Source organism: Aspergillus vadensis (assembly GCF_003184925.1).
Source record: "Aspergillus vadensis CBS 113365 unplaced genomic scaffold BO88scaffold_10, whole genome shotgun sequence".
Lineage (NCBI taxonomy): Eukaryota > Fungi > Ascomycota > Eurotiomycetes > Eurotiales > Aspergillaceae > Aspergillus > Aspergillus vadensis.
Window position 1 is genome coordinate 66,325 of NW_020292048.1, and position 27,490 is coordinate 93,814.

General features: G+C 49.2%; 12 protein-coding genes and 2 non-coding genes across 14 annotated transcripts; 9 read left to right on the top strand and 5 right to left on the bottom strand.

Moving 5' to 3' along the window:
• Positions 1 to 748: 748 nt before the first annotated feature.
• BO88DRAFT_461645 (amidase) lies at positions 749 to 2,694 on the top strand. Its single transcript, XM_025711170.1, has 5 exons — positions 749 to 828; positions 926 to 1,833; positions 1,887 to 2,013; positions 2,069 to 2,188; positions 2,239 to 2,694. The coding sequence occupies exons 2-5, from the start codon at positions 949 to 951 to the stop codon at positions 2,601 to 2,603; spliced, it is 1,497 nt and encodes a 498-aa protein (XP_025563186.1). The 5' UTR covers positions 749 to 828; positions 926 to 948; the 3' UTR covers positions 2,604 to 2,694.
• A 56-nt stretch (positions 2,695 to 2,750) lies between these two features.
• Positions 2,751 to 4,214, bottom strand: BO88DRAFT_461652 (uncharacterized protein). The gene is made up of 6 exons (XM_025711171.1): positions 3,993 to 4,214; positions 3,832 to 3,936; positions 3,548 to 3,772; positions 3,354 to 3,496; positions 3,233 to 3,300; positions 2,751 to 3,176 (listed from the first exon to the last, which is right to left on the bottom strand). The coding sequence occupies exons 1-6, from the start codon at positions 4,170 to 4,172 to the stop codon at positions 2,809 to 2,811; spliced, it is 1,089 nt and encodes a 362-aa protein (XP_025563187.1). The 5' UTR covers positions 4,173 to 4,214; the 3' UTR covers positions 2,751 to 2,808.
• Positions 4,215 to 5,171: 957 nt separating this feature from the next.
• On the top strand, positions 5,172 to 7,026 carry BO88DRAFT_461656 (putative GABA permease; the record flags this gene model as incomplete). The annotated part of the gene is made up of 6 exons (XM_025711172.1): positions 5,172 to 5,291; positions 5,354 to 5,538; positions 5,609 to 5,688; positions 5,759 to 5,769; positions 5,819 to 6,188; positions 6,242 to 7,026. 6 exons carry the CDS (start codon positions 5,172 to 5,174, stop codon positions 7,024 to 7,026), a joined length of 1,551 nt encoding a protein of 516 aa, XP_025563188.1.
• A 397-nt stretch (positions 7,027 to 7,423) lies between these two features.
• BO88DRAFT_t132 lies at positions 7,424 to 7,513 on the top strand. Its single transcript has one exon. It is a non-coding gene; the product is annotated as a tRNA-Asp (tRNA).
• Positions 7,514 to 8,367: 854 nt separating this feature from the next.
• On the top strand, positions 8,368 to 9,120 carry BO88DRAFT_487574 (acetoacetate decarboxylase family protein; the record flags this gene model as incomplete). Its single annotated transcript, XM_025712552.1, has 1 exon — positions 8,368 to 9,120. One exon carries the CDS (start codon positions 8,368 to 8,370, stop codon positions 9,118 to 9,120), a length of 753 nt encoding a protein of 250 aa, XP_025563189.1.
• Positions 9,121 to 9,420: 300 nt separating this feature from the next.
• Positions 9,421 to 11,238, bottom strand: BO88DRAFT_364539 (putative FAD-dependent oxygenase). The gene is made up of 2 exons (XM_025703982.1): positions 10,837 to 11,238; positions 9,421 to 10,724 (listed from the first exon to the last, which is right to left on the bottom strand). Exons 1-2 carry the CDS (start codon positions 11,089 to 11,091, stop codon positions 9,477 to 9,479), a joined length of 1,503 nt encoding a protein of 500 aa, XP_025563190.1. The 5' UTR covers positions 11,092 to 11,238; the 3' UTR covers positions 9,421 to 9,476.
• A 488-nt stretch (positions 11,239 to 11,726) lies between these two features.
• On the top strand, positions 11,727 to 13,768 carry BO88DRAFT_387446 (uncharacterized protein). The gene is made up of 6 exons (XM_025704818.1): positions 11,727 to 12,168; positions 12,235 to 12,362; positions 12,417 to 12,516; positions 12,570 to 12,711; positions 12,769 to 12,977; positions 13,043 to 13,768. Exons 1-6 carry the CDS (start codon positions 11,989 to 11,991, stop codon positions 13,472 to 13,474), a joined length of 1,191 nt encoding a protein of 396 aa, XP_025563191.1. The 5' UTR covers positions 11,727 to 11,988; the 3' UTR covers positions 13,475 to 13,768.
• Positions 13,769 to 14,176: 408 nt separating this feature from the next.
• Positions 14,177 to 16,256, bottom strand: BO88DRAFT_461663 (thiamine pyrophosphate-binding protein; the record flags this gene model as incomplete). The annotated part of the gene is made up of 2 exons (XM_025711173.1): positions 15,909 to 16,256; positions 14,177 to 15,855 (listed from the first exon to the last, which is right to left on the bottom strand). Exons 1-2 carry the CDS (start codon positions 15,988 to 15,990, stop codon positions 14,177 to 14,179), a joined length of 1,761 nt encoding a protein of 586 aa, XP_025563192.1. The 5' UTR covers positions 15,991 to 16,256.
• Positions 16,257 to 17,179: 923 nt separating this feature from the next.
• Positions 17,180 to 17,905, top strand: BO88DRAFT_339487 (acetolactate decarboxylase; the record flags this gene model as incomplete). Its single annotated transcript, XM_025703030.1, has 1 exon — positions 17,180 to 17,905. One exon carries the CDS (start codon positions 17,180 to 17,182, stop codon positions 17,903 to 17,905), a length of 726 nt encoding a protein of 241 aa, XP_025563193.1.
• A 201-nt stretch (positions 17,906 to 18,106) lies between these two features.
• On the bottom strand, positions 18,107 to 19,900 carry BO88DRAFT_487577 (glycoside hydrolase family 30 protein; the record flags this gene model as incomplete). Its single annotated transcript, XM_025712553.1, has 2 exons — positions 18,107 to 18,953; positions 19,009 to 19,900. The coding sequence occupies 2 exons, from the start codon at positions 19,895 to 19,897 to the stop codon at positions 18,343 to 18,345; spliced, it is 1,500 nt and encodes a 499-aa protein (XP_025563194.1). The 3' UTR covers positions 18,107 to 18,342.
• Positions 19,901 to 20,673: 773 nt separating this feature from the next.
• BO88DRAFT_t133 lies at positions 20,674 to 20,765 on the top strand. The gene has a single exon. It is a non-coding gene; the product is annotated as a tRNA-Gln (tRNA).
• Positions 20,766 to 21,121: 356 nt separating this feature from the next.
• Positions 21,122 to 23,043, top strand: BO88DRAFT_387452 (uncharacterized protein; the record flags this gene model as incomplete). The annotated part of the gene is made up of 2 exons (XM_025704819.1): positions 21,122 to 21,422; positions 21,506 to 23,043. The coding sequence occupies 2 exons, from the start codon at positions 21,122 to 21,124 to the stop codon at positions 23,041 to 23,043; spliced, it is 1,839 nt and encodes a 612-aa protein (XP_025563195.1).
• A 630-nt stretch (positions 23,044 to 23,673) lies between these two features.
• BO88DRAFT_404480 (FAD-dependent oxidoreductase) lies at positions 23,674 to 25,366 on the bottom strand. The gene is made up of 5 exons (XM_025706629.1): positions 25,263 to 25,366; positions 24,551 to 25,210; positions 24,301 to 24,495; positions 23,916 to 24,221; positions 23,674 to 23,814 (listed from the first exon to the last, which is right to left on the bottom strand). The coding sequence occupies exons 1-5, from the start codon at positions 25,341 to 25,343 to the stop codon at positions 23,767 to 23,769; spliced, it is 1,290 nt and encodes a 429-aa protein (XP_025563196.1). The 5' UTR covers positions 25,344 to 25,366; the 3' UTR covers positions 23,674 to 23,766.
• Positions 25,367 to 26,570: 1,204 nt separating this feature from the next.
• On the top strand, positions 26,571 to 27,197 carry BO88DRAFT_425095 (uncharacterized protein; the record flags this gene model as incomplete). Its single annotated transcript, XM_025708800.1, has 1 exon — positions 26,571 to 27,197. The coding sequence occupies one exon, from the start codon at positions 26,571 to 26,573 to the stop codon at positions 27,195 to 27,197; it is 627 nt and encodes a 208-aa protein (XP_025563197.1).
• Between the last annotated feature and the right edge of the window lie 293 nt (positions 27,198 to 27,490).

Sequence of the window (27,490 nt, forward strand, 5' to 3'; positions counted from 1 at the left end):
CATTGGACCAGACCTTGCTCCCTGCCCCATGAGTCATGAGTTATACAGGTGTTTGATGTTAAGCCAAGCATCTGACGCTGCGGTTCTCAACGTGGCGCCGTCGAGACCACTCTTTTCGGGTGGTTCCTCTCCGACTGGTCGTCGGACTAGGCTACACCCAAACCCTGCCATGGTTGATCGGACCTTCAGCCTTATCGGTGGATTACTTCGGGCTGTTGAGGTCCCGAACGGCCGGCCAGTCATTTTTACATCGTCATAGTTTGCAGAACAGCTATGCACCCTTCGACTCAGGAGATACTTTCGATATGGACTTTTAGTTAGAAACAACAGAAGTTAGAGCAAGAGTTTGAGCGACTGGCTCAGGGGATTATAACCAGCGATCCACGCTTCAAGTATTACTTATATGAACACCGTCGGCAATAGTAAGATGTGTTGGCTACACTGCAAATCGTGCAGGAGGGCCTGGAAGAGAACTTTGTATACGATGTCTCCGAGCCTCAATGCGGATAAAAGTATGTGGGTGGGAATTGATGATTTCGGGGATGACAGTCCTCATTGATTGTAGCAAAGTTCGAAACCTATAGTCATCCAATAGGCTACATCTTCTCCCTTGGTAGGGACACCATACCAACCCTGGCAAATTATACTATCCACAACCATTGACCAAGAATGTATCCATTAGGGTGAGATAGAGGATAAGCTAGGATTCTTCAGTCATTGACCAGTGCTGATATGCTATCTTGCATGACGTGCGAGTAAGCACTTAACCCAAAGTGGATGTGCCGATGATATCCAGAGAGATAACCAACCCACATGAAACTGCTGCCTGTCAGTGTAGGCTTCGATGATTACATTTCTAGCAAATAGATCCAGGGGATGAGATATCCTTGATTCTATCAAATACATTGTGCTCCAAAGACACCAGGACGATTGGATAAATTCGATAGCATGGATGAATGGGACGTCCTAACCGCAACGGCAACTCAGCTTAGCCAGCTGTTGTACCGGGGCCGCACAACTAGTGTGAAGATTGTCAAGGCCTACCTCGCTCAAATAGTCCAGCACAATAAATCTGGCCTGAAGCTGCATGCAATAATCTCCGTCAATGCCGAAGCTGCTCTTTCTCAAGCCGCAGCCTGCGACGACGAAAGATCGCAGGGCAAGATCCGAAGCCCACTTCATGGAATTCCAATTATAATAAAAGATGCGATCATCACGTCCGAGTCCCTAGGACTACCTACTACGGTCGGCGCCGCTGCGTTCAAGGACACCTACGGACGGAAGAACGCATCTATCATAGAAACTCTTCTAGATCGTGGCATGATCATCCTCGCCAAAGCCAGTCTGACGGAATTCTGCGGCCTGAAGGCGACGTGCATGACCGCCGGTTGGTCAGCAGTAAATGGACAGACTCAGTCAGCTTATATCAAGGGTGGTTTTCAATCGGACGACCTATTTATCGGTCGCTCTGGACCGGGAGGCTCCTCATCCGGGTCTGCAGTGGGCGTTTCAGCCGGCTTTGCGCCGTTATCGCTGGGGACGGAAACTTCGGGTTCAGTCTGCATGCCAGCAAATCGGGCGGGATTGTACTCTATCACTGCCACTCGAGGGAGTGTCCCCATGGACGGAATCTTTCGCTTAAGCAAAGACTTTGATAAGTTGGGTGCTATGGCTAAGTGTCCCGAAGACCTAGGTCTGTTGATGCCACTTCTCAATGGCACGCGCTTGGATTCTGCAAAGTGGAGCGACGTCTCGGTCGGATTTGTCGATCCAATTGTATGGGATGCGTTTGGTTTCCAAAAGAGCCAGGACAAGGATGTGGAAAGTCAGATTGTAAGACTCATTCTATTCTATGGTACGAGCGGGTTTCACCTGACGCTTGATAGCTCGATAGGTACGATTGGGCAAGAGCGCAAATATCTCTTCGAGGAGGCCGGGTTGTCTACCCCGTAGATTTGCCGACGATGGAGAGCCTTCGCTTTGAAGGCAAAAGCGTAAACTACACCGTTGCATGTACGCTTATCGCCTCCCCAAAATGATTGTCGACAATGGCTCATGAGTATTACAGTCCATGAATTTCCAAGGTTATTTGAAGAGTATTGCTCCCTCCTGGTAGAGCCCAAGGTCACATCGGTTCCAAAACTGATCCAATACAATGGAGAACATGCCTCTTCTGCCATGCCGCAGCGTAAGTGATTCCACCATATGTTTGAAAGTCCAAATACTCATATCTCGTAGCACATACAGATCAAACTGACCTCGAGGAGACCCTCAAATCAACATTGACAGAAAAGAAAGCTACGGCAGCCAAGGCCTACGCTCAACACTTGGCCGGTCGCGACGGCATCGATGCGACACTGCAGGAAAATCATCTTAACCTGATAATTGGTCCAGGTGATTGTGCAATTTGTGCAGTGGCGGCTCTTGCAGGCTATCCCACTGCCATGGTTCCACTTGATCGCTTGGAAGGTCCTGGTGGGCTGGGTCAGCCTCAGGGGCTAATGCTGATTGCCAGTGCAGGTGGTGAAGCAAAGATCCTGGCATTCATGCAGTTGTGGAAACAGGTTGTGGGTGATTGGAAAATCCCCCCTTTGCTGCTCTAATGGGAAATATCGCGACCAATCCCGTCTTGTATGCCTGGCCTTTTTTGTGGGCTATCCTGGATTGGTCATCTTCTCCACTTATCGAGGCACATATTGAGACGATAGAAAAGTGGCTTCCTTGAAGAACTTGAAAAGTAGATCATTTCACACCTTGTATGCTCTCATGGTGCTATTTATATAGAGATAGTATAAAGAGCCATGAGAGCTATCGATCCTCTACCTCCACTGTAATGTCCACCGTCATTAACACTCCGCCCCCCTTGTCTCCGTCGGTCAAATGTTTTGTGCTATCACTGAAGCTAGACCTTTTGATGGTTGACTTCCTCTTTACAGACACGACGGAGTCAATCGTCGCCAATTCTGTGGGCCCTTTCCCTTTACTTCCATGACTTCCAAGTGTAGAATTCTGTCCGTAAGGATGAGTATGTTTCAGCTCAACCTCATCGGGCAGTCTGGTGGTGATTAGGCCAGAATGTAAGCCCGCAAAAATATGGTATAGCGTGGGTAGGCAGACGATGGTGACGGTTGAGCAAGTCATGGCTTGTTGGCAGATCGTGGGGTTAACGACGGTCCCTAGAGTCGAGGTAAATTCAGTATGAGTGGGTGGAGAGTATGAGAATTGTACTAACATGTTACATCAGTCGAGAGAAGGTATGATGGTAAAAGGGTGAGGTGGGCAATTGCCAGTGCTACTACACTGTACCGTTGGTCAGTGGCTCATAATTCCTAGAGATTGGGTGGGCAAGGTACATTATGCGTGCTGAGAAAGCAGCTAGAATCTTCACCCTTGTCGTGAGTGTCAATTGGACATTGCGCATCATGAAGAATGGGATGACCACGATGACAAGTTCTGTTATTATGTGTGTTATCGAGATAGAATAGAGAATCGAGCGCTTATGAAAAGTCAGAACACACACATCCTAAAATTCCTGTAGTATGCATACCTGCCCAGCACAGTGAGAGGAGCTGTAGAGCCACGGGTCAGGCATCTCGCATTGGAATGCAATCCCAAAGACGGCGAAAATGGTCCAGGCCCCGACAAGGCCGACAGTGATACGACACGTTTGGCGGATGCCGCGATGGGGTGTCAATTTCCATACGAGCAGCGTGGTAGAGATTTCGGATAATGAGAGGACGATGACATGGAGGAGCTGCGCAGCGTAGAGGTACTATATCACAGAGCCAAGTTTGGTGACTGCTCGTTGGAAATGCTATGGAAAGAACTAACCTTGCTAGCTGTCTGGATGGCTGTGTCACTCAGACTGTCAATATGTCGGCCTATCCCACTGTCAACACCTTTTTGTATCACTGTCACCTCGACAATCAGTAGCACCTAAGTATAATGACTGGTTAGAGGATTCTGTGCTCCTTGGGCCGTTAACCACCCACCAGAGCTAGCCATACGGGTGTATGGACAGCAGACCGACGCTGTTTGAAGTAGAGCAACGAGCATAGCTTTGCTGCCACAAAGATAATGGCGACAATTAAAAGTGCAACAGATACGAGAGTTATGAGTGGTCCATGATTGTCATCTGAGAGTGTCTCGAAGGGAGCTTCGGTCTCAGCCATGATCACGGTGATGGAAGGACATAATCGAATAGTCAATAATTTAGAGACGGGGTCGGATGACAGAGCAGATTATAGCGAAAGTAAAATTTCGAGAAGAGGATATCTGTTTATTGGCGCAGTAAATGGAGTATGCTTGGCTACCGGGATCATAATCCTTGTCGTGCTGGTCGGCGTGTAAACGAGGTGGACGAGACCTCATGTCGCCGGTTCAACACTAGTCCCCTGGAGTCAGGCACCAACAATTGATCATACCATCACCCCTGTGTTCGATGTTGCAGAAAGACTCTCCATTGAAAATTACGTTTTATTGCCACTGTTGACATGCCTAACACTTCCAAACTCTAGGATTGTGGCCAAGGAGCCTGGCTGCTATCTGTGATCCAACCCTCGTAATTGTCCTGGCGAGTATAGATTTTCCCGCGAGATTGCTCCGCTGAAGCTAGCTAATTATTTTGTCTTTGTCGCAACGGACGGAGTCATTCTAGGCGCAATTTACGCTGTGGGGGATCAGTGGTGGATTCTCCGATGGTCCGAGCCCGGAGATGCTGCTAATGCACCCTAAATGCCTTCCGTGCCGTTAGTCCCATTAACCGGCGTCGAGACCCCATGTCACTCAATCTAAACGGCGGGGTCGCCCTCTTTTAGTTCGATGTTCTTGTCCATTGTTTGCTTAGAATGCTGTTTCGCTCAAACGACAGTTGCAGATGGTCGCATGCCGCGTCACCAGAATCGGCCAGAGTGTCTGCAAAGACACAGCGCCATCATTCCACTTCCAGACAATGTCCGGAGGGTTCCCTGAAATCGGCCTGCATGGCATCCCTGCATTTATTTGAGCCTACCCCGAAGTCGGACGCTCAAGGTTCCAAAATATTTCCCAGTCCTTTTGGTGCCATCTGTCCCTATTCAGAGAAAGTTGCATTGTGGGCGATTCTTCCATCAGCACCGCCACTTGATGCACTCTTTTCTGAAAACTGATATCATTGACACCGCTTGTATAAGATGCTAGATGAGGAGGTTGAAATGAAAAGCGGCAGTGCCGTCCGATCCACGGTTGCTGATGGAAGCCCGCGTGATGCTGCAAGCAGCAGCGTCGAGTACCGTCAGCGACAGAAGCTAGACGTACATGATTGCCCTCATCTGAATCACCCCCCAGTTTTCGCATGCTAACATGGCTTTTCCAGCGATACTTGAATTTCTTCTCCTCCCTGGCGTTCTCTGCGACTCTTCTGGCGTCATGGGAATCGGCTGGAGGCAGCTTGCAGGCCGGTCTTTTCAACGGAGGTCCTGCTGCCATTGTGTATGGAATTATTATCAGTGGTGTGGGGAATCTGGCAATCGCCACTTCACTGGCTGAACTCGCGTCAGTGTACGTGGTCCCGGTTTCTTATAGAGTTGTTTCAAGAACATATTGCTGATCAAACGTTTCGATCCTCTAGGCACCCGACGGCTGGGGCGCAGTATCACTGGAGCTACGTTCTGGCACCGCGCTACCGGCGTTTCATCAGTTTCTTCCAAGGTTAGACCTTCACAGTTAAATCTGTATCGTGGCTGGACATAATAAACTGACTAGTCGTGGATCTCTACAGGCTGGGTTACCGTACGTTTGTTGGCCCCTCGAGCACTGTACCTTTTCTAACACAATCCAGTTCTTCTCATGGGCTGCACTGGTCTGCATATCGCCCTATTTCATCGGCACCGAGATCGAAGGAATGGCTATCCTGGCCTATCCGGACTATGATGCGAAACGGTGGCAGGGAACTCTGCTCATGTGGGCAGTGGTCTTAATTCCGATCGTCATCAATATCTTCGCCCGGCGCCTGCTCGCCATCATCGAAGTCGCAGCTGGGGTGATGCACGTTGTCTTCCTTCCCGTGATGATTGCGACATTTGTTATCCTGGCCCCGCGCAATTCCAATGCTTTTGTCTGGGATACTTTTGTGAGTGGCCTCAGTGGCTGGGAAAATCCAGGAGTCGTGTATTCCGTGGGACTATTGGGCGTCATCACCCCCTTGAGTGGTACCTCTACTCCGCCCTGAGCATACTACGAACCAACTAACCAATCTTTTTAGGAGTCGACGGCATCATCCACATGTCGGAGGAAGTCAAGAACGCTAAAGTCGTTATCCCTCGGTCGATGATCTACGGCACCATAATCAACTCTATCATGGCATTTGGCTATCTCATCGCCGTCCTTTATTGTATGGGCGACTACACCGCTGCCCTTACGAGTCCGACAGGATACCCCATCATTACCATCGCCTACCAAGCCACCGGCTCCAAAGCGGCCACATACGTGCTTATGGCCATGGGCATGCTTCCGGGCTGGATTGCACTGTTCAATGGTCTTGCTTCTGTCACCCGACTTACATGGGCCTTCGCGCGAGACAACGGCCTTCCGTTCTCTGATTTCTTCGTCAAGGTTGATCCACGATTCAAAATCCCAATTCGGGCATTGTTCCTCGTTACAACATTGGTAATTCTTCTCTCCTTTATTCAGATCGGGTCATCAGCCGCCTTTAACGCCATTCTCTCCTTGAGTACGTTGGGGTTATATATCTCATATCTGATCCCATTGGTTCTTCTGGTGTGGAAAAGGTTCACCGCACCGAAAGACATTCCACAGGGGGCATTCTCTCTGGGAAAGTGGGGGCTGCCCATCAATCTGGTAGCAATCCTTTTCGCCACCTACTTCTCCATCTTTTTACCCTTTCCGTCTGAGGTGCCGGTCACTGGGGAGACCATGAATTATGCTGGGCCGGTGTTGGGCTTTGTGATGCTATTTGCCATTGGGGATTGGCTGGTGCGAGGCCGCCATAAGTGGAATGGCCCAACAATGTCGTATTCGCGAGAGTGATGGGGTTCTCACTGGGCTGAAATCGAAAGTGTCGAGGTTATGAGGCAGTTGCATCATGGTCGTGATCATCGCACAGTCGATATATATGAATGTACTCAATGTATACTTATACAGACACTCCTTGTCAAAAATATATAATCATGACAATAGGAAGTCTACTTCAGCACGACTGTTTCACGACCTAGAACCAGTAAGTTGAAATTATCCTAGCCAGTGCGTATGTAGAAGTTGAAGTTGTGAAGATTACTTGGTTGGGTATACCGCCCTATATTGGCATTGGGTACTTCAGATTTCACCCATATCCAACCAGCCCAGCGAACCTTTCGCTTGCAAGGCGTACATATTCTATTATATTAAATGTTCATGAGACAAAAATCTCGCTTAAACGTTCATCCAATCCTCGATGGTCTAACGGTCATGATTTCCGCTTGTCAATCCCTTTCGGGAACAAGCGCGGGAGACCTGGGTTCGACTCCCAGTCGGGGAGATTCCTTTTTTTTTTTTTTGACAGCAAAAATATACTGCGACCGCTAGTTTCAGCACATTATCTTGATTCTCCTTTTCTTCTCTTTCATATCGTTTGTTGTTTATTTATCTTTGTGTTTGGGGGTTCCCAAACTAGGCTGCGTAGGTATAGCCGTACTGATCGGTGTCCGGCTTTCTCTATATCACCTATATCCTTCACATAATGCGACGAAATGACTTTAATGATTAGACATTAAATGTCTATACACGGCAGGTCCCAAAAAATCCAATAACTCAGGTCAGTTGGAGAGCAGCCAAATGATGAACTTTCCACTTCCCATTAAATATTCATTAAGTATTAACCTGCTTGGACGCACCCATCATCAGAACTGTCATCATTTGACGTCCGGATACCTCTGTCGCTTGAAGGTAGGAAGCTGCAGCACCCTTTTTACCCCGGCAGAGGTTCGGAGCCGGCGGCTGTACATCCCGTGAGAATACAATTTTCGTGGTCAGGTTTGCAGTAGAACAGCCTAGACTTGTTCGGGTACAGAGTTTGATCTTGGTGGGGAACAAAGAGACCCTCGTATTCGAGACCGGGTCACTGAGAATCAAGCTTAAACAAGCATCTTGTTCGGAACAATTAAGCTTCGCTCGGCAGCGATACGGAGAAAATGGCTGGACCCCTTCTCTAACTCGTAATCAACATCGTATCCCAGCCCAATCCACCCACGCAGCTGCCATGGTCGTCTGCTGGGATTATGGTATATCTGAGATCCCCTCCCCTAGTTTGCCCAGCTGCAAAATCCCGCGAAAGTTCTACAAAAGGATAACTATCCCACTAGTAAGCCTTGCCATCAAAACCACGACATCAAAATGCCTTTCGGTACCTTCGAGCTCACTGGGGATGCCATCCCTCAATACGCACCACCATATCCCACCGGCGACTGCGACTTCACCGGCTCAACCATCCTAGTCATAACCTACCGTACGACCGCACAAAGCGTCGCTCCCTTCGTTCCCAACATGCTTGAACTAGAGGACGAGCCTCTCATCACCGTCCGCCTCCTCCGACACAGCATGACTTCCTTCGGCCCATACAACGAGTACACCCACGGCGTGGACGTGCGCTACCGCGGGGAGAAATATGAATTTTTCCTCTCCCTCATCCTTGACAACGAGTCCCCCGTCCTAGCTGGCCGAGAGCAATACGGCTTCCCCAAGAAGTTCGGTACAGTGGAGTTCAACCCGTCTGAGCCATGTGGGACCCGAGTGATGCGCGGACATGTCGAGCATCCTCCACACCAGAAGATCCTACAGATGAACTATAGTCCCGTTCGGAAGCAGGCGGTCCCGGATGTGGGGATGACGGTCGAAACACGCTGTATGAATCTACGTGTGCTGCCTTCGCCGATTGCGGGACAGCCTCCATCGGTGAGGGAGTTGATGCCTCTGGCGCTTAAAATCACGGCGAAGGAGATCTGGGAGGGTGAGGGTTCAGTGTCGTTCCCCGAGCCGTCAGAGGTGGATCCGATGCATCTGATCGAGGTTGTGCGGTATGAAAGTGCGCATTTCTTGCGGGAGGCTAATCTTTGGCTCGGTCCGACGGGGGATGTTTATTCTGTTTAGCAATGGCGTGCTACTTAGCTATGTGGGTAATGGGAAGTCGGACCGACATCAGGCATTCTCTGGTTCCTTTCCTGATGCAAACGCTGTTAATATCTCACCAGGAAATTTCAATGTGCTACCATCAATTTGAATCACTCCCAGTTATGTTTCTCAAATTGTGTATGGACCAAAGTCTCTATGGCAATGTTACGATATGCATGGAATCAGTGCATCAACCTCTGCAGGTTGATTAAAGTTCTATAGTGTGGCTGCTCTCTAAGTGCGAACTAAGAATTCCGCAAGTTAATGCAAAATAATCCTCTTCATTGATATTAAGCGTTGACAAAATGCCGCAGGTTTAATCTTCTATACCCCGTTTAAGGGATAGGTGCATAGTAGCTAAACTTGCCCGTAGGGTCATACTTGGCCTTCAATGACCGCAGACGCTGCTGACGCCATCCCTCGCTGCCATACAGCTGCTGGGGCGTCTCATCACCATGGGCATAGTTGACATACGCGCGGATATCCTCGCGATCAGTCCCAGCAAAGAGAATATTGCGCAGCTCCTGGCCCAAGTTAGCCCCGCGGCGATCAAGCTCGGCGCCGTCAGGGAAGTAGTTAATCATGGGAGCAGCCAGCACGTTCTCATTACGGAAGGCGAAAGCGCTCGACCGGCTGTCGATATCATGGACACCGCCAACAGAGTATCCCTCGAACATGAAGATGGAGTTGTTGAACGCCGAGGAGCCGCGGGTAGCATTGGCGTATACGTCCCATGCCTTCTGCTGGGCAGTGACGTTGTACGTTCCGAGGTAGATCGGGTAACGGGGGTTGGCCATGCCCATCTTCTGGCATGGAGCGGAGTCAACAGCAACCTCGGTCCAGGCAGCGAGATCCTTGTATGTGCCGTTGTTGGGAGACACAGAAATGGGTCCAATTTTACGGAAAGGCGCGGTGTAGACGGAATCTACGGTCTTTACTCCCTCCTGGATGATGTAGAAGATGATGACCGGGTTATTGGGGTCGGCATCCGCGTTGTTCATCCAGTACGACCAGTTGATCACGCCGGCAGCCTGGGTGCCGTTCTTGACCAGGTAGTCGTTGGCAGCCTGGTAGACCTCGGCAACCTTGTCGCCACTGAAGGTCAGTGTTTCGATGGCCCAATCGCTGTACTCAATGTCATAGACCTTCATCGTGAGGGAAGTGACGATGCCAAAGTTGTGGCCTGCACCCTTAACAGCCCACCAGAGGTCCGAGTTGGCGTCGATGTGGGTCAGAGTGCCGTTGGCCAGGACGATGTTCATCGAGACAAACTGATCCAAAACGAGACCGTGGTGGCCTTGGAGCCAACCATGTCCACCACCAAGAGCAGGGCCGACAAGACTGACACATTCACAGGTTCCAGTCACGGTCTGCTTTCCTGCGGCCCAAAGCTGGTCGGTGACCTCCTTGGACATGGTACCGCCTCCGATCGTGGCGGTCTTGCCATCAGCTGCAACTTCGACACTGCTCAGCTGGCCCATGTAGATAGCGATGCCATGAGTCATTTCTCCGAGGGAGATGAGTGCACCATGCACACCATTGTAGGTCAGGAAGGGAACATCCTTCTGATTGGCGAATTTCACCTGCAGATTCAATCAGCAACATATTAAGTCATATTATCTTAAAGACACAGGGGGAAATAAGAAGGGGAGAAACAGGTAAATCAAGGAATGGATTGGAAGATTGGAGACATACAATTTCAGCGACATCGTTTTCGGTGCCAGGAACCACGACAACATTAACCTCGGGTTCATCGAGAACGGACCACCGCGTGGTGGCATTTGTGAATCCACTCGAGCCTGGGAAATAGACCTGGGAGGTGTTGGACAGTCTACCCGAGAGAGTCTTGAGGTCACTTTCCCAGCTGGAGGAGCGAGGGATTTGCTGCGAGACCGTGGCGAATGCCCAGGCGGCGATGGCCGTGAGCACCTCCATCTTGAGTCGAAACATGGCGCCAGAGGGAGTTCCCGATCGGCAATGTGATGCGGTGGGAATAAAAGAAGAACGATGCAAAAAGAAAAAAAAAATTAAAGCAAGGGGATCTGGCAAGATGACTGGCCACGCGACCGCCCTTCTGCTGCACGTCGGAGGACCCGGGGAATCCTTGTCAGATGGACTGACCCTGACCCGGCAATTGGGGCACCTCGTTTATTTCTAGCATTCCTTCGCCATGCGAGATTACGGAGCACACTAATCTGACTTTGCCGTTACTTTGCAAAGTGAGACAAGCGTCATATGATACCCATGGTGTAGCTCCACTCGATCGCTGTTTTGCGATTTTCCGATCACGAGTTATGCAGCACCAAAGAGCGCCGCGTGCGGTCCTTGTGTAGTCTCCCGGGCCATCAGCGCTCGCTTGGGGAACCGGTCGGTCCATCCCGTCCAATCTGTTCGGTGTTCGATTGAGTACGTGAGGGTAATATGTGGGTCGAGGCAGCATCGGGGGATCGCGGGAAAGCTGGAAGCTCGGAGGGACTAACTCTCTCTAGGGCTTACGGGTGGACCCAAATAGACTCTGGGGTGGAGCAGGGTCAATATATTCACGCCCCAACTTATTAAAAAAGAATCGGCCGGTCGCCGTTCAAGAAACCATACCCCCTGGAGTCTCTTGATGTCAATTGGGCAGCGAGCATGTTCGGAGTACGAAGGAAGCCTGGCAAACCTTACTTTCGCTGCCAAGGCTCTCCTTTGTGGGAGTAGAAATTTTCAATGGCTGCAGAACTCAGCTTTGTGCCTGGGCTACAGGAGGTCTCGCTGCATTTTCGGTCGGGGTGGTAAGAGGCGTGAACTGTTCCGGACATTGCAACTACGCCTGCCTGCATTGCAGGGCGGAGTCCGCCTCAAGATATGTGGACAGTCATTGATTCGAGGGATGAGGCATCAGAAGCAGCCTACAACAGCAATGTCCAGCTATGGACCCTCTACGGGATCGGCTGTGTGGTGACGCTACTTAGGACATACTCACAATGCAAAGATCTGGGCTGGAGAAGATTGCGCCTTGACGATATTTTGATATGGGTTGCTATTGTAGGCACCTTCAAAGCTGACTGTTTTTCTTATTCGAAACAATGCTAATACACTCGCTTTCCGTAGGTATTTTACACAGCGCAAGTGGCATTGGCGTATAGTGTCGGAAATGCAGCCCACGGTCTCGCAAACAACAGCATGACAGAGGCCCAGAGAGCTGCACTGGCTCCAGACAGTTCAGAATATCGAGAAAGGTCAGCAATTTCGTACCGATTAAGTAACTGGACGTTGACAGAAGTGGCCAACAGGATAATTGGTTCCAAGATACAAATTGCCGGTTGGGCCACATATACAGCGTTGATAAGCTCGCTCAAGTTGTCGATGCTAGTGTTCTATACGCGACTTATGGTAAGGCAATTGATGATCAGCCATGATTGAGATGATAACTGACCCCTCTACAGGACGGTCTCGGCCGTCGCTATCGCGTGCCAATATGGATAGGATTCGCCCTCGTTATCGGGAGCTTCATTGCCTGCATGATCACAATTCTGGCGGCATGCCGGCCCTTCAACAAGAATTGGCAGATCTATCCTGACCCCGGCAGTAAGTTCGCGCCCCGAGATCCTAGATCCGGATGTTCGCTCATGGCTTCTCTACTAGATTCCTGTCAACCTGCTATTTCCAAACCGGTGATCGCCGCGACTTTTGCTGCAAATCTCGCCACAGATCCATATCTCGTTTTGATACCAATTCCCATGCTTTGGAAATCCAGCCTAAAGCTCATGAAAAAGATTGCGGTGACAATAGTACTTGGCGCGGGGATCTTCATTCTGGTGTGTGCGACAATCAAGAGTGTCTTTCTGTTGGTGGTAAGGCATTGGCAGCATCCCTTCGCTCGACATACATGCAAAGCCGCGGCTCATTTCTATCACAGGAACCCAATAATGGAGCATCAATAGCAGACGAATGGGGCACACGAGAGACATTTGTCGCCGTGATCACAACGAATCTCCCTATGATTTTCCACCTGTTCCGAACCTGGCTAGCCCGGGGCTTTGGCAGCGCCTTCCAATCATCTCAGCGAACCTACCAGCTCCCGTCAGGAGGATTCCAGAACACCGGTGGCGGGACGACTCGGAAACGAGGCCGAGGAGGCACCAGCAGCCGGGATCCGATTACTGTCGGCTTGACGTTCACCGAAAGTGAAGAACGGATGATGCAGGACATTAAACTGCAGACGCTGGAACCACATGAAGGCCCCACAGCTGGTGCTATCATGGTCTCGAACCAGATTGAAGTCACCCATCAGACGCGAAATAGTCATGCCAGGGAACCACCTGCACCAGGGGAAGTTGTGAATTGGTAGCATTCGGACCGTCAACCGAGAATTCCACACCTATTTTGCTTTGGATATAAGTTTGGAAATGTGTAATATTCAGTACAAGCGGGGTGCTCTTAATCAAGCAGAAGAGGCTGACTGGTGAGGATTTTTGGCCCTAGTGACGCCGGCGTCGGCGACTTGCAGGGCACTAGCGGGTGAACTCCGGGTTAGCCTCGGAAATGATATCCCGTGGACTCCTCTAATCCCTTTCCCCTTGCATCAGCACAGTCCAGAACGGTGCGCCGCCAGAACGTGGCAGGGGACGCACTTTCTGGAAACAGTACTGTAATCGGTGAAGGGGTTTTATGGTCGTATCGTCGAACAAGCCTTGAGACTGCCTTGTATGTCTGTTGTTCAAGAGTGGGATAAACATTCCAGGCAACATCACAAAACTCACACAAAGCAACTAGTAGAGCAAAGACGATTAAGCTTCTCGAGTCAAGGAGAGTTGTAAGCTGTAACAACAGGCGCCCCACTAATTTACTGTTGGCTGAATGGTCAAGTCTGGAAAATAGTGAAGAAATAATAAGGTTTAGACTTTTCTCTAAAACGAGCAATGTTCTAGAAGACAGGCTAATTTAAAACACGCTTAATAACAAAGCTTCTGGTGATTCAAAAATGGAGAGTTATTCATACATTGAACTCGGTATACTGGAAAAGACAGATCTTGTCTATAGTTCTAAGCTCTTACTGAAACTTCATGCAGTCTAATGATTGGCCACTGGGGACAATGGGGACCATTTCTGTCTCCGCGATTAGCACGTCGAGCAGAGCAACTCCATCACAGCGTAGAAGCCAATCAATGCACTCGGGCAAGTCCTCTTTGAAGAAGCAGCGTTTTCCCTGACAGTTCATGCTGCGCGCGAGTCGAACGAAGTCGGGGTTGTCTTGCCGGGCGTAGCAGGTCCTCCCTCCGTAACTTTCGCGTTGGAGCTGGGTAATCATCCCCTGTTCTTGGTTGTTGAGTATGATAACTTTGACAGTGACGCCATGCTGTGATGCAGTCAACAGTTCTGCCATCGTCATACAGAAGGAGGCATCTCCATCTATACAGATTACTTCATTGTTAGGCCGGGCAGTCTTCGACCCGATAGCGGCTGGGAGTCCATAGCCCATTGTCCCGAGGCCACCAGACGTGACCAGAAAGCGACCATGCTTCCAGTCGTATTGCTTGGCCGCCCACATCTGGTGTTGGCCGACGCCAGTAGTGAGTGTTACTAAATATTGCAATGAAGCCGTCTGGCGATTCAGCTCAGTGACGACTTCCTGAGGAAGGGGCCGAGGGTTCTTGTGGTCGGATAGTATGGGTGGAAGAGGATACTCTTCCTTCAGCTGCTGTATTAGGCCTAGCCATTCTGCGCGCTCTGTCCTTCTTAATCGCGCGAGGAGCGCGCCCACCGTGTTTGAGAGGTCTCCGAGGATGACGCGAGTGGGAGTAACAAATTTCCCCAAAAAGTGAGGACTAATATCAAAATGGATGATCCCTCCTTTGCCGTCTTTGGCTTTCTCGCGAGCGTAGGGTGCAAAACCAGATGCTTTGCCAACCGCACGCTCGTCCAGTCTGGCACCCATTACGAGGATGAGATCAGCGTTCTGGATCGCATGGTTGGCACACGCCGTCCCATAGGTCCCGAACATTCCTAGAGAGAGTGGGTCGTCGTGGTCAAAGCACCCTAGCCCATGGAGCGTGGTAGCTGCAGGAATGCGATAGTTTTCGACCATCTTTCGCAGCAGCGTCACGCCTTCTTGAGTGGCAAGGGCACCATTCCCAGCGCATATGATTGGACGTCGAGAATCATTGATCATGTCCGCAACGTGATCTAGTTCTTGCAAGAGGTTTGCGGTATTATTGCTGGGAGAATCGGGACTTGGTGCCAGACATTCATCTTTCAAGTTCCTGTAGGCTTCTAAAGCTTCCTCGTCGAACGTTACTTGAGCAATGTCTTTCGGGACTGAAATAAGTACTGGGCCAGGACGGCCTTCCACTGCACGTTGAAACGCTGAGCGAACAATCATAGGCAATTCCCACACTCTCTGTACAGATGTTGACCACTTCGTACACGTACGTGCGAGTTCATCAATGTTAATTTCCTGGAAAGCTCCCTTGCCCTTGGCAGCTGTGGGCACTTGGCCACAGATCACTACAATGGCCGTACCATCGAGCAGGGCATCTAGCATAGGGGTAACGGTATTCGAACTCCCGGGCCCCGAAGTCACCATAACCACGCCGGGCCTTTTGCTGGTTCGGTAGTAGCCTTCTGCCATATGCCCCGCTCCCTGCTCATGATGTGCAAGTATGAAATCAAATTTTTGGGCTCGGTAGAGGCTGTCCACTAACGGGAGAGACGCGCCGCCGGGGTAGCCAACTGTAATTTTCAGCGACAGTACAGTCAAGTAATCAACGGAATTGGGGAAATACAGATATGCTTCACGCCCTCTCTTTCAAGAACCTCGCATAAAACATCTCCCCCCGAAAGTCCAACAAATTCGCGTCCATCCATTTGCGGCGAGAGATCAAAAATCTATCAACTAAAGATGGAGGGCGAGGTTACTTGTCTAGGATATTTCTCTTCTATCTAGCTTTCCTCCTTTTATCGGTAGACAGTCACTGTAAGACGCGTCATCGATGGCGACTTCCCAGCATATGGCGATAAGGAATGGTCCTGTGCTTGGACACGCATGACATGGATATGGTTCCATGCCTGCACTCGAAGATCCCTGCCCATTTTCCTTGTACAGGGAAACTTCCCGAAGGCCTAGTAGTAGCTTTGTCCAAGGATAAGACATTCTTGGAGGGGAAGATCTCAACCTCACAGTAGTTCTTCCGGGGGGGAGCTTGTGTTGCACAGGAAGCCGGTTGTGAGACCTTAGCCTCCCATGGCTTCTCGGAGGAACTTTAAATCCTAACCATGTAACACAACCCCCTGCAAAAGCATGAATAGTGATGCCCAGAATAGTAATACCCATGGATAGTAGTACCCAGTATATTCAAAAATGTTAGAATATACTCAAAGGTTGTTAGACAGCAGCTGCACTAATCCACAAAGCGAGTATGGAATACTGCCGCCCAGCTCCGCCCTGAGGTAGAACATCTACTAGCTGGGTAGGGTAGTGATATTATCCCATCATAAACTTTCTTTCAGAATGCTTCCGAATATGTGACGAAAGCCTAGTTGAACGGGCTACTCTCGGAAAACCTTCCGAGCAAGGAACGAGGATACGCATGTGATCGCCATTCACTTGATGTCGTCAAGTTAAGAATACATTCCTGCTAAACCCAGGAATCAAAGCAAGGGATTGAGGTACGGCTCTTGGTGGAGCTTATCTGCCAACAAACGTCACTTAGTTACCGAATGAGGACAGATGCGTGTGGGACTATCTTGAAGTTTCTTGATAACCGGGTTGCAAGCATGCAGTAGACTCCTAATGTTATCATCAAAAAGGATCTTCTCGTATGTGTTTATGGTAGTACAAGATATTTGGGCTGCGTGTTGCTTGCCAGTTGCATCAGTTGATCTCGAGAGGGTTATCTTCTATTGCTCCCTGATTGAGGCAGTGTTGGTACCTGAAAAAGTCTAGAGGCAAACTGAGGTGTACCGTATCTGTTTTGAACAGGGACGAATCCTTAAAATAGAAGTATCGTCAGTAGTTTATCTTCAATCCAAATCCGTTATTCCTCCAGGTACCGCCATGGCAAACTGCATATACCAATACTCCGTACTAGGAGCTCTCATGAACGGCATCTGTCAAGATGGAACGACGGCGCAAAACATCCTCAGACACGGTGACCATGGTATCGGCACCATCCGCGGTCTTAATGGCGAGTTGGTGATCATCGACGGGGTAGCGTATCACTTCCCAGCGAACGGACCCCTACGCCCTGTCGAGGCCACAGACATCATCCCATTCGCAATGACTACCAGGTTCCAGCCCACGCTGACCAGCCATGTTCCGTGCATCTCCATGACTTCTCTGTTTGACTCCCTGTTACCTGTATTTCCCGATGAGCAGAACGTCTTCCTCTCAATTCGACTTGTTGCCTCATTCTCACGGGTCGTCTTTCGCGTGATTCCGGCCCAGTCCAAACCACGGGAAAGCCTTTTAGATCTGGCAAAAAGGCAGGAGATCCGGGAATGCACACGTATACAGGGCACGCTATTCGGGTTTTGGTCACCCAGGTATACCAGTGGGTTTAGCATCCCAGGATTTCACTTGCATTTGCTGTCCGCGGATCGTACTGTGGGTGGCCATGTTATTGATTTTGATGCGGAGGATGGGCAGCTGGCCGCAGCAGTGGTGAGAAACTACCAGGTGGAGCTTCCTGCTTCGGAGGAGTTTCGTGAGGCACCCTTGAACTGCGTGAAGGAGCAAGATCTGCACACTGCTGAGGGATCTCCCGCTCCTCGCCAAGCTTGAATTGACTGTGGTTGAGTGGTTACTAGAAGGGGCAACGGAGTACCTAGGTCTTATTGAGTACACACCAGCCCACTTGATTGTACCTAGCTTTATAATGCAAGTATGGGGTTTGATAAGCCGGAAGATCCCATCTTGCTATAAGACAGAGTTGAAATTTAGAATCAGATGAACACGTTCATCTTCGATTGTTCTTTTCCTATAGCAATAGCAGTGTCCAGTTACAAGACGTAGCCTGAGGAAGCAAGCAATCAGGTGTTTCAGCACATTCGGGGGATCGTTGCCGCACTCATTTATTCAAGGGGCACCCGCTTACTAGCCTTTTCGTGAGGCACAAAACCCCAGTCTAATAACGAATGGAAGAGCATTGCGCCCGAGATTATCTTATCAATTCACCCGGTAGATATACGCTCCACAAAGCGAACATAATTACAAGCTGATCAAGACAAGGCCGGGAGAACCCAAGTAGTCACCGATTCACTGGGGATATTTCCGCTCCACTCCTCTCCGCTCTCCGTCGATAGAGTCAAATAAATATCATCACTGAACATATTTTCAATGACAACTGTGCGCGTTCCGTCCGGGTTCAAGGAAGCCACCGACTGTAAGCCTTCGTCAGTCGAGTAGGTATAGCTTCCCGTTCCGTTCAACACGGTCGCGCCAGGAGGCATGAACTTGCTGAACTGTGCCATCATGTAGTAGGCAGTATTGAGGGTATAGCTGTCGTCGTCGTTGATGGTGACTAAGCCCTGGCAGGTATCACATCCACCAGTGGTCAGATGCGGGCCATCATCAGTGTTCGTGCCCAGAGTCCATGCCATTACCCCCGACGCATAGTTCTGCAGGGGACCTATGGTGAAATCAGCAGCCTGGTGCCATGATCCGGACGCTGGTGTCCAGCATTCGGTCATGTATTGCTTGACCCCAGGGTTGGCGCTGTAGAACTGGCTGAGAACACTCCAGTCGACATCCTTGGCATAACAGTGCCAGGCCACAGTGTCGACGTATTCACTTGCTTCATCAAGCACAGTCTGAGGGTACGATGTCTGATCTGGAAATCGATTGTTAGCACTTGTCAAGAGAATTGTCGCGAATGAGATGCCTACCAGTATTGTGGTCGTAAGCCCAGATTTCCGTGCTTAGTCCAGCGTCGGCGAGAGCCGGTCCAATGTATTTTTGGATCAGCTGCGCAGACTCATAGTCGTAAACATACATGGTGGGGTATCCAGACTGACTATTCAAGGGTTCGTTTTGAATAGTAATAGCATCGACCGTAGCGCCCAAGGCTTCGTATGCTTGGATGTATTTCACGAAGTACTGGGCGAATGCACTGGAGTAGCCGGTGCTTCCCGTACCACCACTGGTAAGGTAGCCATCGTTGAGGTTATTATCGGTCGTATTGCCATCAATCACACCATTCAATTTCATCCATCCGGGTGCACTCCATGGGGACCCGAGTACCTTCAGATCGGACTGCAAGGATGCCATCGTAGCCAACATTTCCGCCATAGCAGTGCCACGGTCGCCAAGGCCAAAGCCGGAGAGCGAGGGATCTGCTTCGTTCCCATTATCGTCGTAAGTGTAGACCGGATCACCAGACAGGTCAGATGCGCCGATAGTATGGCGCATGAGAGAGAAGTTAGCACCATCTGAGGTCATCAGCTCATTGAGGAGCTGTTGGAGGGTCGAGCTCGACAATGTGTTGAAAGACGTGACGGTCGCATCGGTCACAGCAGCCCCAAACCCAGTAATTTCCTGCTTGTGACCGGATGATGTATCATCGATACTTAGCTTCCAGGTAGATTCCGAGCCTGGGCTTCCACTGCCCTGGATTGGGGCCGCGATCGACGAGAGCTTATAGGTGCCTGATGAATCGGAGCAGTATGCGGAGGCATCGGTGGCGCGTTTCTCGAGAGAAGCATGGCCTAGGGTTGCCAGGCCAGCTACAGCATACCACAACATCAGACTCATGATTGTAGGGGAAAAGGTGACCATGATGTGTAGTCAGGTCGAGAGTGAGAGGATGCGAGCAACCAAGAGCTTCAAGGATAGTAATATATCCTGCGCCATGTTTTGGCCCCCAAGTGGCAGTTTCAGGGATGCCCTGGTCCCGTCTGCGGTTGGGGGCACAAGTCCCAAGCATCGCCGAAGCTACTGTAGCAAACATGTGCTAGTTTTGCTGACAGGAACGAACTCTAATGTAAGATAATTTGCCTAATTGAGGAAATGGTAGGTGAGATTGTACCGTTAGCGAGAGGTGCTGAAAGCTTATTCGCCTGTATAATTATCGCTGGCCGCATGCACGCGAGTTCCGCACACCCCGATGCAAGGGGGATGGAGATCGCTTCGGGCCAAGTTAACCTGATGAGAGTCACTTGATTGCCGAGGCCTTGTCAGGCTCACCCTGCAGTATCTCAGCTTGATTAATACTATGGACGTTAGTTATAGTGTTCTTGTTTTGTGGCTGATGGGCTGATGAATTATTTTTCTGACTGAAACTGTGTTGTTTGCTGTTGCTGCGCATAATGTCTCTTGTCATGTAAGTCGTGCATAAAGAAAAGATGCCTAGTAAAAGGGGTAGTATACTAGCACGAATAGCTTTAGGGTACGGTCGGTGTCAGTCATCTAGCCTTCATACCCATCCTTCTAGGAAACAAAACTAATATCAATTTAGTCTGAAGCATGTCCCAGGAACGTGTGGATACAAAACATTGCGCATTTCACAGTTCTAGCCATGGATAGGTTGTTCCGGCAAAAATCGGGCAACATGTGGTTGTGTGGGGTAGTGGTCATCCCTTCGGATTTTGAAGACTTCGTTGTTTCCAGAGTTCCGACAACCCCGGTTCGAACCCGGGCACGACCTATCTTGTTTTCTTTTGTCTGGCTTATGCCACAGTTATGTTTCTTTTTCTTTTTTTTGGGCATCTCCCTGATAATAATTTGATGTTTTCAACGATCTCTGCCATATGTTACAATAAGCTTCTCTCACTCTAAGATTAGCTTTCAGCGCTGACAGTAGGAGGTAACTTCCCGCGAGGCTACTGTAACCACCAAGTCAATCCCCGTCCCACCTTCTCCCTCGTCGATAGGCAGCTACGTCTGGCCTCCCATCTCTGTGCAACATAAATATCCTGTATCTGCCCCTTCTTTCGCCAGTCATACATATCTGTTTCCATATCGTCTTCTTCACTACCACTGCCATCACCGCCATCAGCAACCATGGATGAATCCAGGCCGGAACAAGATCACTCCACCACTTCGGATCAGAGTACCCTGGCTGCCATGCGGAACTTGACAGCATCGATACAGAGCCTAGTGAGATTGCTTCACCAGGAAAGTGAGCGACGAGAATGTCAACTGAAATCAAAGAACGCTAAGGACAGTGACCCTGTCCTGAAGGCGCTGAGCGAGGAAATTGCAGCCGGGCGGCCAACGCACATCCCAGAGGAGAACCCTGTGGAGCTCATGTCACAAGAGGAGATCGATGAAAAGAATGACTCGTATAGGGAGAAATACACAGGTATGTATTGCCCCACAACACCCTTCAATACTAGGTGAATCTCGAAGAAATAGTGAATCCGAAGCAATACTAACTTGTTGCAGCCTTCTGGAAGGATTTGCCGTCCCCTCCAGCTGACATAGAAACCACTGACAATGCTTACCAGTGGGCCTTTGACCTATATCCCCAGATATATCACTCTCTGGGATGGCATAAAAATGAGGATATCTTTTTTGCTGCAGATATCCTATCCAAACACCGTGACGACCTTCTGGAAGCACTCTTCGCCGTTGAAGCATATCGGCGTAAGCAATTTGATTGTCCTCTGGAGCCATCACGCGCGGCGTTCGAATATTCACGCCTACCCCGCCTACTGCTGATACTGGCTCGTTTGGAAGCCCGACGAAACGATGGTCTGGAATGCCGCAACGGAGCCTGTGTGGATTGTCGCTACTTCGGCGCCGACCAAACCCTCCAGGTTCTCATTGAAGTGGGTCGAACAGTGCACCACGACAGATACTGGAGTGCGAATGACACAACTTTGCAGGAACTGCTGCATCGCTGTTATGCTCGGCGTATTCTATCTCAGCCTAATGCTGATAATCCTGATGTTTTGCGATACCAGTTCCATCTCGTTTACGACTGCCTGGGTGCGTTGGACTTTACGTCGCGGTTCCTTGAAGTTCGAGATGCGCTTTGTCTCACCTTCTATACCAGATATCAAAGGGAGCCAATCCATAATATATTTGGCATGGAAAAATGTCACAGAAGCTCTATGAAGGGCATTGAGGATTTCAAGGAGCTTCCACTTGAAGAGTTCCCTGGTCCGACTTTCTCCCCCGACACACTCACGGTTCAGTACCTGCAGGACTTTGGCGGCTTGAGGATTGAATGGACGGATAATCTGGATGATCATCTCAAGATATTCACGGGCCGCAATGCGCTCAGGATCTTTGCTCATCCCACATTCTTCTACAATTGCCGAGATCTCGTGAAAAGAGATTATATTGAGCCCTTGCACCTTGAGTTATCTCGGACGTACGCCCTTCTTTTTAGACCATCATCCCGACCGGCACTGCGACTGCTGCAAGAAGCGACCAAGTCAAACGAGATCACTTGGCTGGGAAGGAAGATCGATCCGAGTTGCCATCGGCCAGGTATGGAACAGGGCACTAGCAAGTCGTTTGATGTCGATCTGGCCAAGCCATCAACAACCCGTATCCTGGAGAACTTCCATCGCTGCTCGCTTCCCCCCAGCATTCAAGCCGCTTATAACGTTGCCAACCCTTTTGCTAGTATTAAGGATACTAGCTTCTTCAATCAACACAAGTTCACAACCAGCTCCATGCGGCAGATTCATGCCCTCGCTCCGTACTATCCAGAGGACATTATGTTTATGATAATGTCTATCTTTCAAAACGATCTCCACTCAAACGAGGCTTTCATAGACTATGAGTACTTTGGTCCTCGATTGCGTCGCCTCAAAACATACCTGGACAACCAGGAGCCCACCACACTGAAGCAGCTGTGGTTTGACAGGAGGGACGCTCGAGCGTGGTGGACTTTTTGGGGTGGTGCTTTTTCTCTCATTGTGTTTGTGGTGTTGGCTGCTCTCAATGTGAGATTACTGGCTTCGAAATGAGTCGACCCTGCTCTGAAGCCAGAGTGACCGAACCAGCAGATAGAATTATAACAGAAATTACGTATCTGCTGTAGTTGAAAGTCGTTCCTTGAAGGCACGTAAGGTCAACAAAACTGTTAATCTGGCTTATTAGGGCGGTTCGGTTCCTTGATTTTCACGTCTGTTTCTCATAATTGTTTAAATACACCCACATGATGCCGTAGGAACGATTGATGTTAGTCCCAAAAATGAATGTAAATCCTTCACGAACCGTGCGCGTTCATTCCATTCAAGTAACAAGTCCACCGTCGCAAGGCTGATTGGCCAAAAGCAGGGGCCTAGAAGTTGAAAGAAACGCGCCATCTAGTTGTCTACTATTCTTATTGTTGCTTAATAGAACGATGGTATAGAAACCATTTCAAAGTCACTCAAAAAGTTCATTCGCAATACAGCAATATTATTAGGACTTGTGGAATCGACACTAAAACGACTATCTCAGCAGCTGATTACAGCTGAATCGCTGAATATTGCTTTTATATTGGGTGGACACTTTGGTGTTCTTTTAAACATCTTGTATTTTGAGTAATATTTATTGATAGGTATGGTTCGGCCATGATACAGATATTCAAATACATAGTAATGAAGAGTATAGCTAAGTGAATTATCATAAAAGTCAAAGTCAGCTTTTTCCTAATTTTAATCGATAAGAAACCACTCTTTTCCCGCATATGTTATATGAAACCATTACAATCGCGAGCTTGGTGTGTCGACTTTCTCCAAGTACTTTCTAGTCTGTTCCCTTGTTAGCGGTTCTATATAATTGATTATCTCTATTTTCTCTTCTTATATTTACGGCCATGGAATGCACTCGAGCCGAGGGGACACAGACTCACTTGTTCAAAGACATCATAGTCGTGGGCCCACTTGAAAAACGCAGGGCTTCTGAAATCTGCAGCAGGATCTGGTTCGATATCTTTGATGGACTCCCAGTCGGTATCAGCATATTTTTGATGCGAGGCCGCGTGATCTTTGTGCCCGAGAAACCTTTGCGTGTTCCAAGCAGCAAAGGATTTGATGCGTTCAACACGAGGCTTTCGAATATCTTCCCAGAATCTACTTATCACTGAGACATTCAGGTAAGGAAGTGACGAAAGCAATATGTGCAATACCCCAATATCCTCGATAATCTGCGACAAGCCCTGTCAAGAGAGAATTAGCGTATGACTCTAGTGGTGGAGTATTTCCAGTTATCCTTGAAAGTCTCCACGTTAGGCTAACCTGTGCTGCATTGGGCTCCATTGCATGGGCGGAGTCACCCAATAGGATGGTTCTGCCAGTCCTACTCGTCCAGCGGGGAAGATTTGGTATTTGGGCAATCTTCCACCTGTCGCACTTAGTTGCCAATTTGAGAACTGCAGAAAGTGGAGGGCATATCCCCTCAAAACGCTGCCTCACAAATGCGATATCTCCATCCTTGGTAGTTTTCAGCGTATCATAAAGGATTGATCGCATAGGACTAGACGCATACCTCGCTCCACATGCTGGCATGGCCATCATCATGTTTGAGGCCGAACAAGCCGCTCCAGAATTCCATTTTTCTGGGCTTCCGACCGATGACAAAACGTTCATCGCCTGCCCAAACACATGTATCGAATTCCTGTAGCAATAAACTGGCGTCACTATCCGATTCTAGTTCTTTCTGTGGCACTGTTACGCCATAGTAGACCGAACCGCTGACTTGTGGGTTTACCGACCAGCCCGCGGAAACGTCAAATAAAACTTTAGTACGCAGGTGTGATTGAATCCCGTCAGCAATGAGAATGAGATCGCCAGCTATTGTTTCCCCTCCTTTTAATTGTAAGCTTGGACTTACGCCGGGTTCATCTGAGAAGTCTTCTACGGAACTGTTGAAGAAAATCTCGGCCCCAGCGTGCACGGCATGTTGGTAGAGAATATCCTGTAGAATGGGCCGATGAATGCCCCAATCTGGATATTTGGTGAGAGATGCTGGCAAAGTGCGTATCTTGTCTTTCCCGGTCTTCAGGTCTCGGATGAGGATCGGGAGACAGTTGTCCGCGACTTGTTCAATGGCATTTCCAAGGCCCCAGGATTGAAGAATGCGAGACGCGCCAGGACGGATCAGCAGTCCACTCCCCTTTGGCGACAATTTCTCTCGCCTCTCAAAGACCTGCATAGGTTTATCATTAGATGGATTACAACTTCAAGGGTGGTCTACTTCCCTGGACATGGTGGCCGTCCTTGGCAAAGCAGTACGCAGCCGCGAGGCCGCCAAGACCTGCGCCCACAATGAGGATCTTCATACTTTTTGGCGTTTGGTTTCGATCCTAGTATTCGAATAGACATTGAAGCAGGAGTAAATGGAAAAGTCGTGAATATAAGGGAGACAGCAAATGATCATTTCGGGAATGACGTCTGCACCCGCACACCCGCACAAATCAGCATTGGACGCCTGACCGCGGCCAACCAACCCAGAAAACGAATGGCACGCCTAATCGCCAGCTAGAACGGAATTTGAACCTGCAGTAAGCCCCGTACTTCTCCTTTGTGCTTATAACAGCGCAGCGAACTACACTATAAACATAAACATCTCTGTAAGGCAAATCCTACCCAAAGCGATTTCGCTAAAGGGAAATAAAAAGCATACAATTTGATGTAAAGTAGAAACGAACCTGAAGACTGAATTATTATAATACGATTCAGTTTTCGATTAAAGCACTTGGGAAGACTTGTTAGTCGTTCAAGATTATCAATATCGCGCTCATTGCTGGTCTTGCATGGGGCAGTGAATAGTATACCCGTGCCCTCCAAACATGCCTTCGAGGTGAGTGCACCAGAGGTATGCAGTAGTAGTACTCAGTAGGCTGATAGTTAGGGATCAGGAGTAATAAATAACATAACCTCCTCGTTATATGAGGAATCATAATATCAATATCGATGACCTCACCACTTATCTTCCGTATCTCTAGTAGTCAATTATATACCCAGCTGCAGGATTTAGTGCTCGCAACTTATAGGTAGTGCACCAGCATGTAATTGCGGATACCAGTGGACTGCGTACTGTTGTACATGTCCTTGCAGAACGGACCGTTAGTCAAAGGTTGATTTAACGAGCTAGACAAGTCGGGCAAATTCCCCAACACATTTTCATTGTTCAGTGAAACAAGTAGGAGGGACAAGAGATCAAACTCAGGCTAACTTCCGGGCAATCTATACAAAGAAATGGCCGCATCGCTGCGTCAAACAACCCCAACAAAGGCTGAATGTCAAAGACAGAGCCATCATTGCCATCGCAGAGCCCGCATCCCAAACAATCGGCGCATAGGGAAACTGGTTTTATGGGTTTCTCGTATGAATATTGTCTGCCATAAAATCTCCAAAACTGTATTAGCTCCCGGGTGTATATAAAGGTCCCATAGAGATGCCCGTTTCTACTCACCAATTGAACACCTTACTACCTTCTTCTCATTACATTAGTCACCAATTATATCCAAATCACGTGCCACTGAGTAACCTATTTCATGACTATCATGGAGTCCAACGGCCGTGGAGACATCGCCCTCCTGTGTCTGGTATACAGCGAAACCCTCGATGACAACTACGAATCGCTCATTGGGGAATTGAGTAGGCGATACAACTTAGTACGGTTACCAACAGCCTCACTTGCACGCACATATTTAGCGAATCACAGCCTGAAGAAAATCATCGTGACAGACGGGGGCATAAGCGAGCCAGAGAACCAAGACATAGCGAGAAGGTTAAAGGCCTATCTTGAGGATGGTGGACTGGTAACATTCGCGCTGGACTTTGCCAGCTCTATTTCTGGAGAAGAATTCAACAATCTCTTTGGTCGGAAATTTGGCACACCCTGGGAGTATGACGGCAGCTGCAAGACCATTTGTAGATTCAATGGAAACTGCATTGTCCCAGCCGGAACGGTTCCTAACTGCTCCTATAATATGGAGGCACATCTTATCAAGAACGCTTCACCTATCGAGCGAATTGTTGTTCCTCTGGGAAGTTCCATGGTAAGACTTAAGGAACAGGGTCAAGCCGCGGTAGTTGGAAGGAAGCAAGGCAAAGGATATTTAATCTATTGCGGGAACGAGAGTGTTGAGGAGGGATTGTGCAAGATGTTACTGCTTATGTGCAGTTAGCAGTAGCTCATCTGAAAATTGAATGTACCGGTGGATCTGTACACTGGTAGTCTCAATGAGGAAATGGTATATCTAGGAGAACCCAGGCTCAAAAACCACTTTGTGTGATTATTTTCTAATGCCGCGTCGGGGGTTGCCTCAGGCTCCGCGGTTCATTGCTGGGTAGGGGTGATGACTCTACAACTTGTCATCAGTCCGATCCTAGTTATTCATTAATATTATGGGCTTGGCTTAGCATCGTTTGGTGAAGTTTATTCGGATAATGTTACACCCAAGTGCCAGTTAGTGAATTT

Excerpts from the sequence above, each read along its gene's own strand:
- BO88DRAFT_461645 (XM_025711170.1), top strand. The coding sequence starts at position 949 with ATGGATGAATGGGACGTCCTAACCGCAACGGCAACTCAGCTTAGCCAG. Across the intron at positions 1,834-1,886 it reads AGGATGTGGAAAGTCAGATT|CTCGATAGGTACGATTGGGC; the intron begins GTAAGACTCATT and ends GACGCTTGATAG. Across the intron at positions 2,014-2,068 it reads CGTAAACTACACCGTTGCAT|TCCATGAATTTCCAAGGTTA; the intron begins GTACGCTTATCG and ends TGAGTATTACAG.
- BO88DRAFT_461652 (XM_025711171.1), bottom strand. The coding sequence starts at position 4,172 with ATGGCTGAGACCGAAGCTCCCTTCGAGACACTCTCAGATGACAATCAT. Across the intron at positions 3,301-3,353 it reads GCTTTCTCAGCACGCATAAT|TGTAGTAGCACTGGCAATTG; the intron begins GTACCTTGCCCA and ends CCAACGGTACAG. Across the intron at positions 3,177-3,232 it reads TCTCTCGACTGATGTAACAT|GGACCGTCGTTAACCCCACG; the intron begins GTTAGTACAATT and ends CCTCGACTCTAG.
- BO88DRAFT_364539 (XM_025703982.1), bottom strand. The coding sequence starts at position 11,091 with ATGTTTCGACTCAAGATGGAGGTGCTCACGGCCATCGCCGCCTGGGCA. Across the intron at positions 10,725-10,836 it reads AAAACGATGTCGCTGAAATT|GTGAAATTCGCCAATCAGAA; the intron begins GTATGTCTCCAA and ends TTGAATCTGCAG.
- BO88DRAFT_387446 (XM_025704818.1), top strand. The coding sequence starts at position 11,989 with ATGTGGACAGTCATTGATTCGAGGGATGAGGCATCAGAAGCAGCCTAC. Across the intron at positions 12,517-12,569 it reads TGTTCTATACGCGACTTATG|GACGGTCTCGGCCGTCGCTA; the intron begins GTAAGGCAATTG and ends ACCCCTCTACAG. Across the intron at positions 12,712-12,768 it reads GATCTATCCTGACCCCGGCA|ATTCCTGTCAACCTGCTATT; the intron begins GTAAGTTCGCGC and ends CTTCTCTACTAG.
- BO88DRAFT_404480 (XM_025706629.1), bottom strand. The coding sequence starts at position 25,343 with ATGAAGATCCTCATTGTGGGCGCAGGTCTTGGCGGCCTCGCGGCTGCG. Across the intron at positions 24,496-24,550 it reads ATGCCAGCATGTGGAGCGAG|GATGGAGATATCGCATTTGT; the intron begins GTATGCGTCTAG and ends AAAACTACCAAG. Across the intron at positions 24,222-24,300 it reads TGGAGCCCAATGCAGCACAG|GGCTTGTCGCAGATTATCGA; the intron begins GTTAGCCTAACG and ends CTCTCTTGACAG.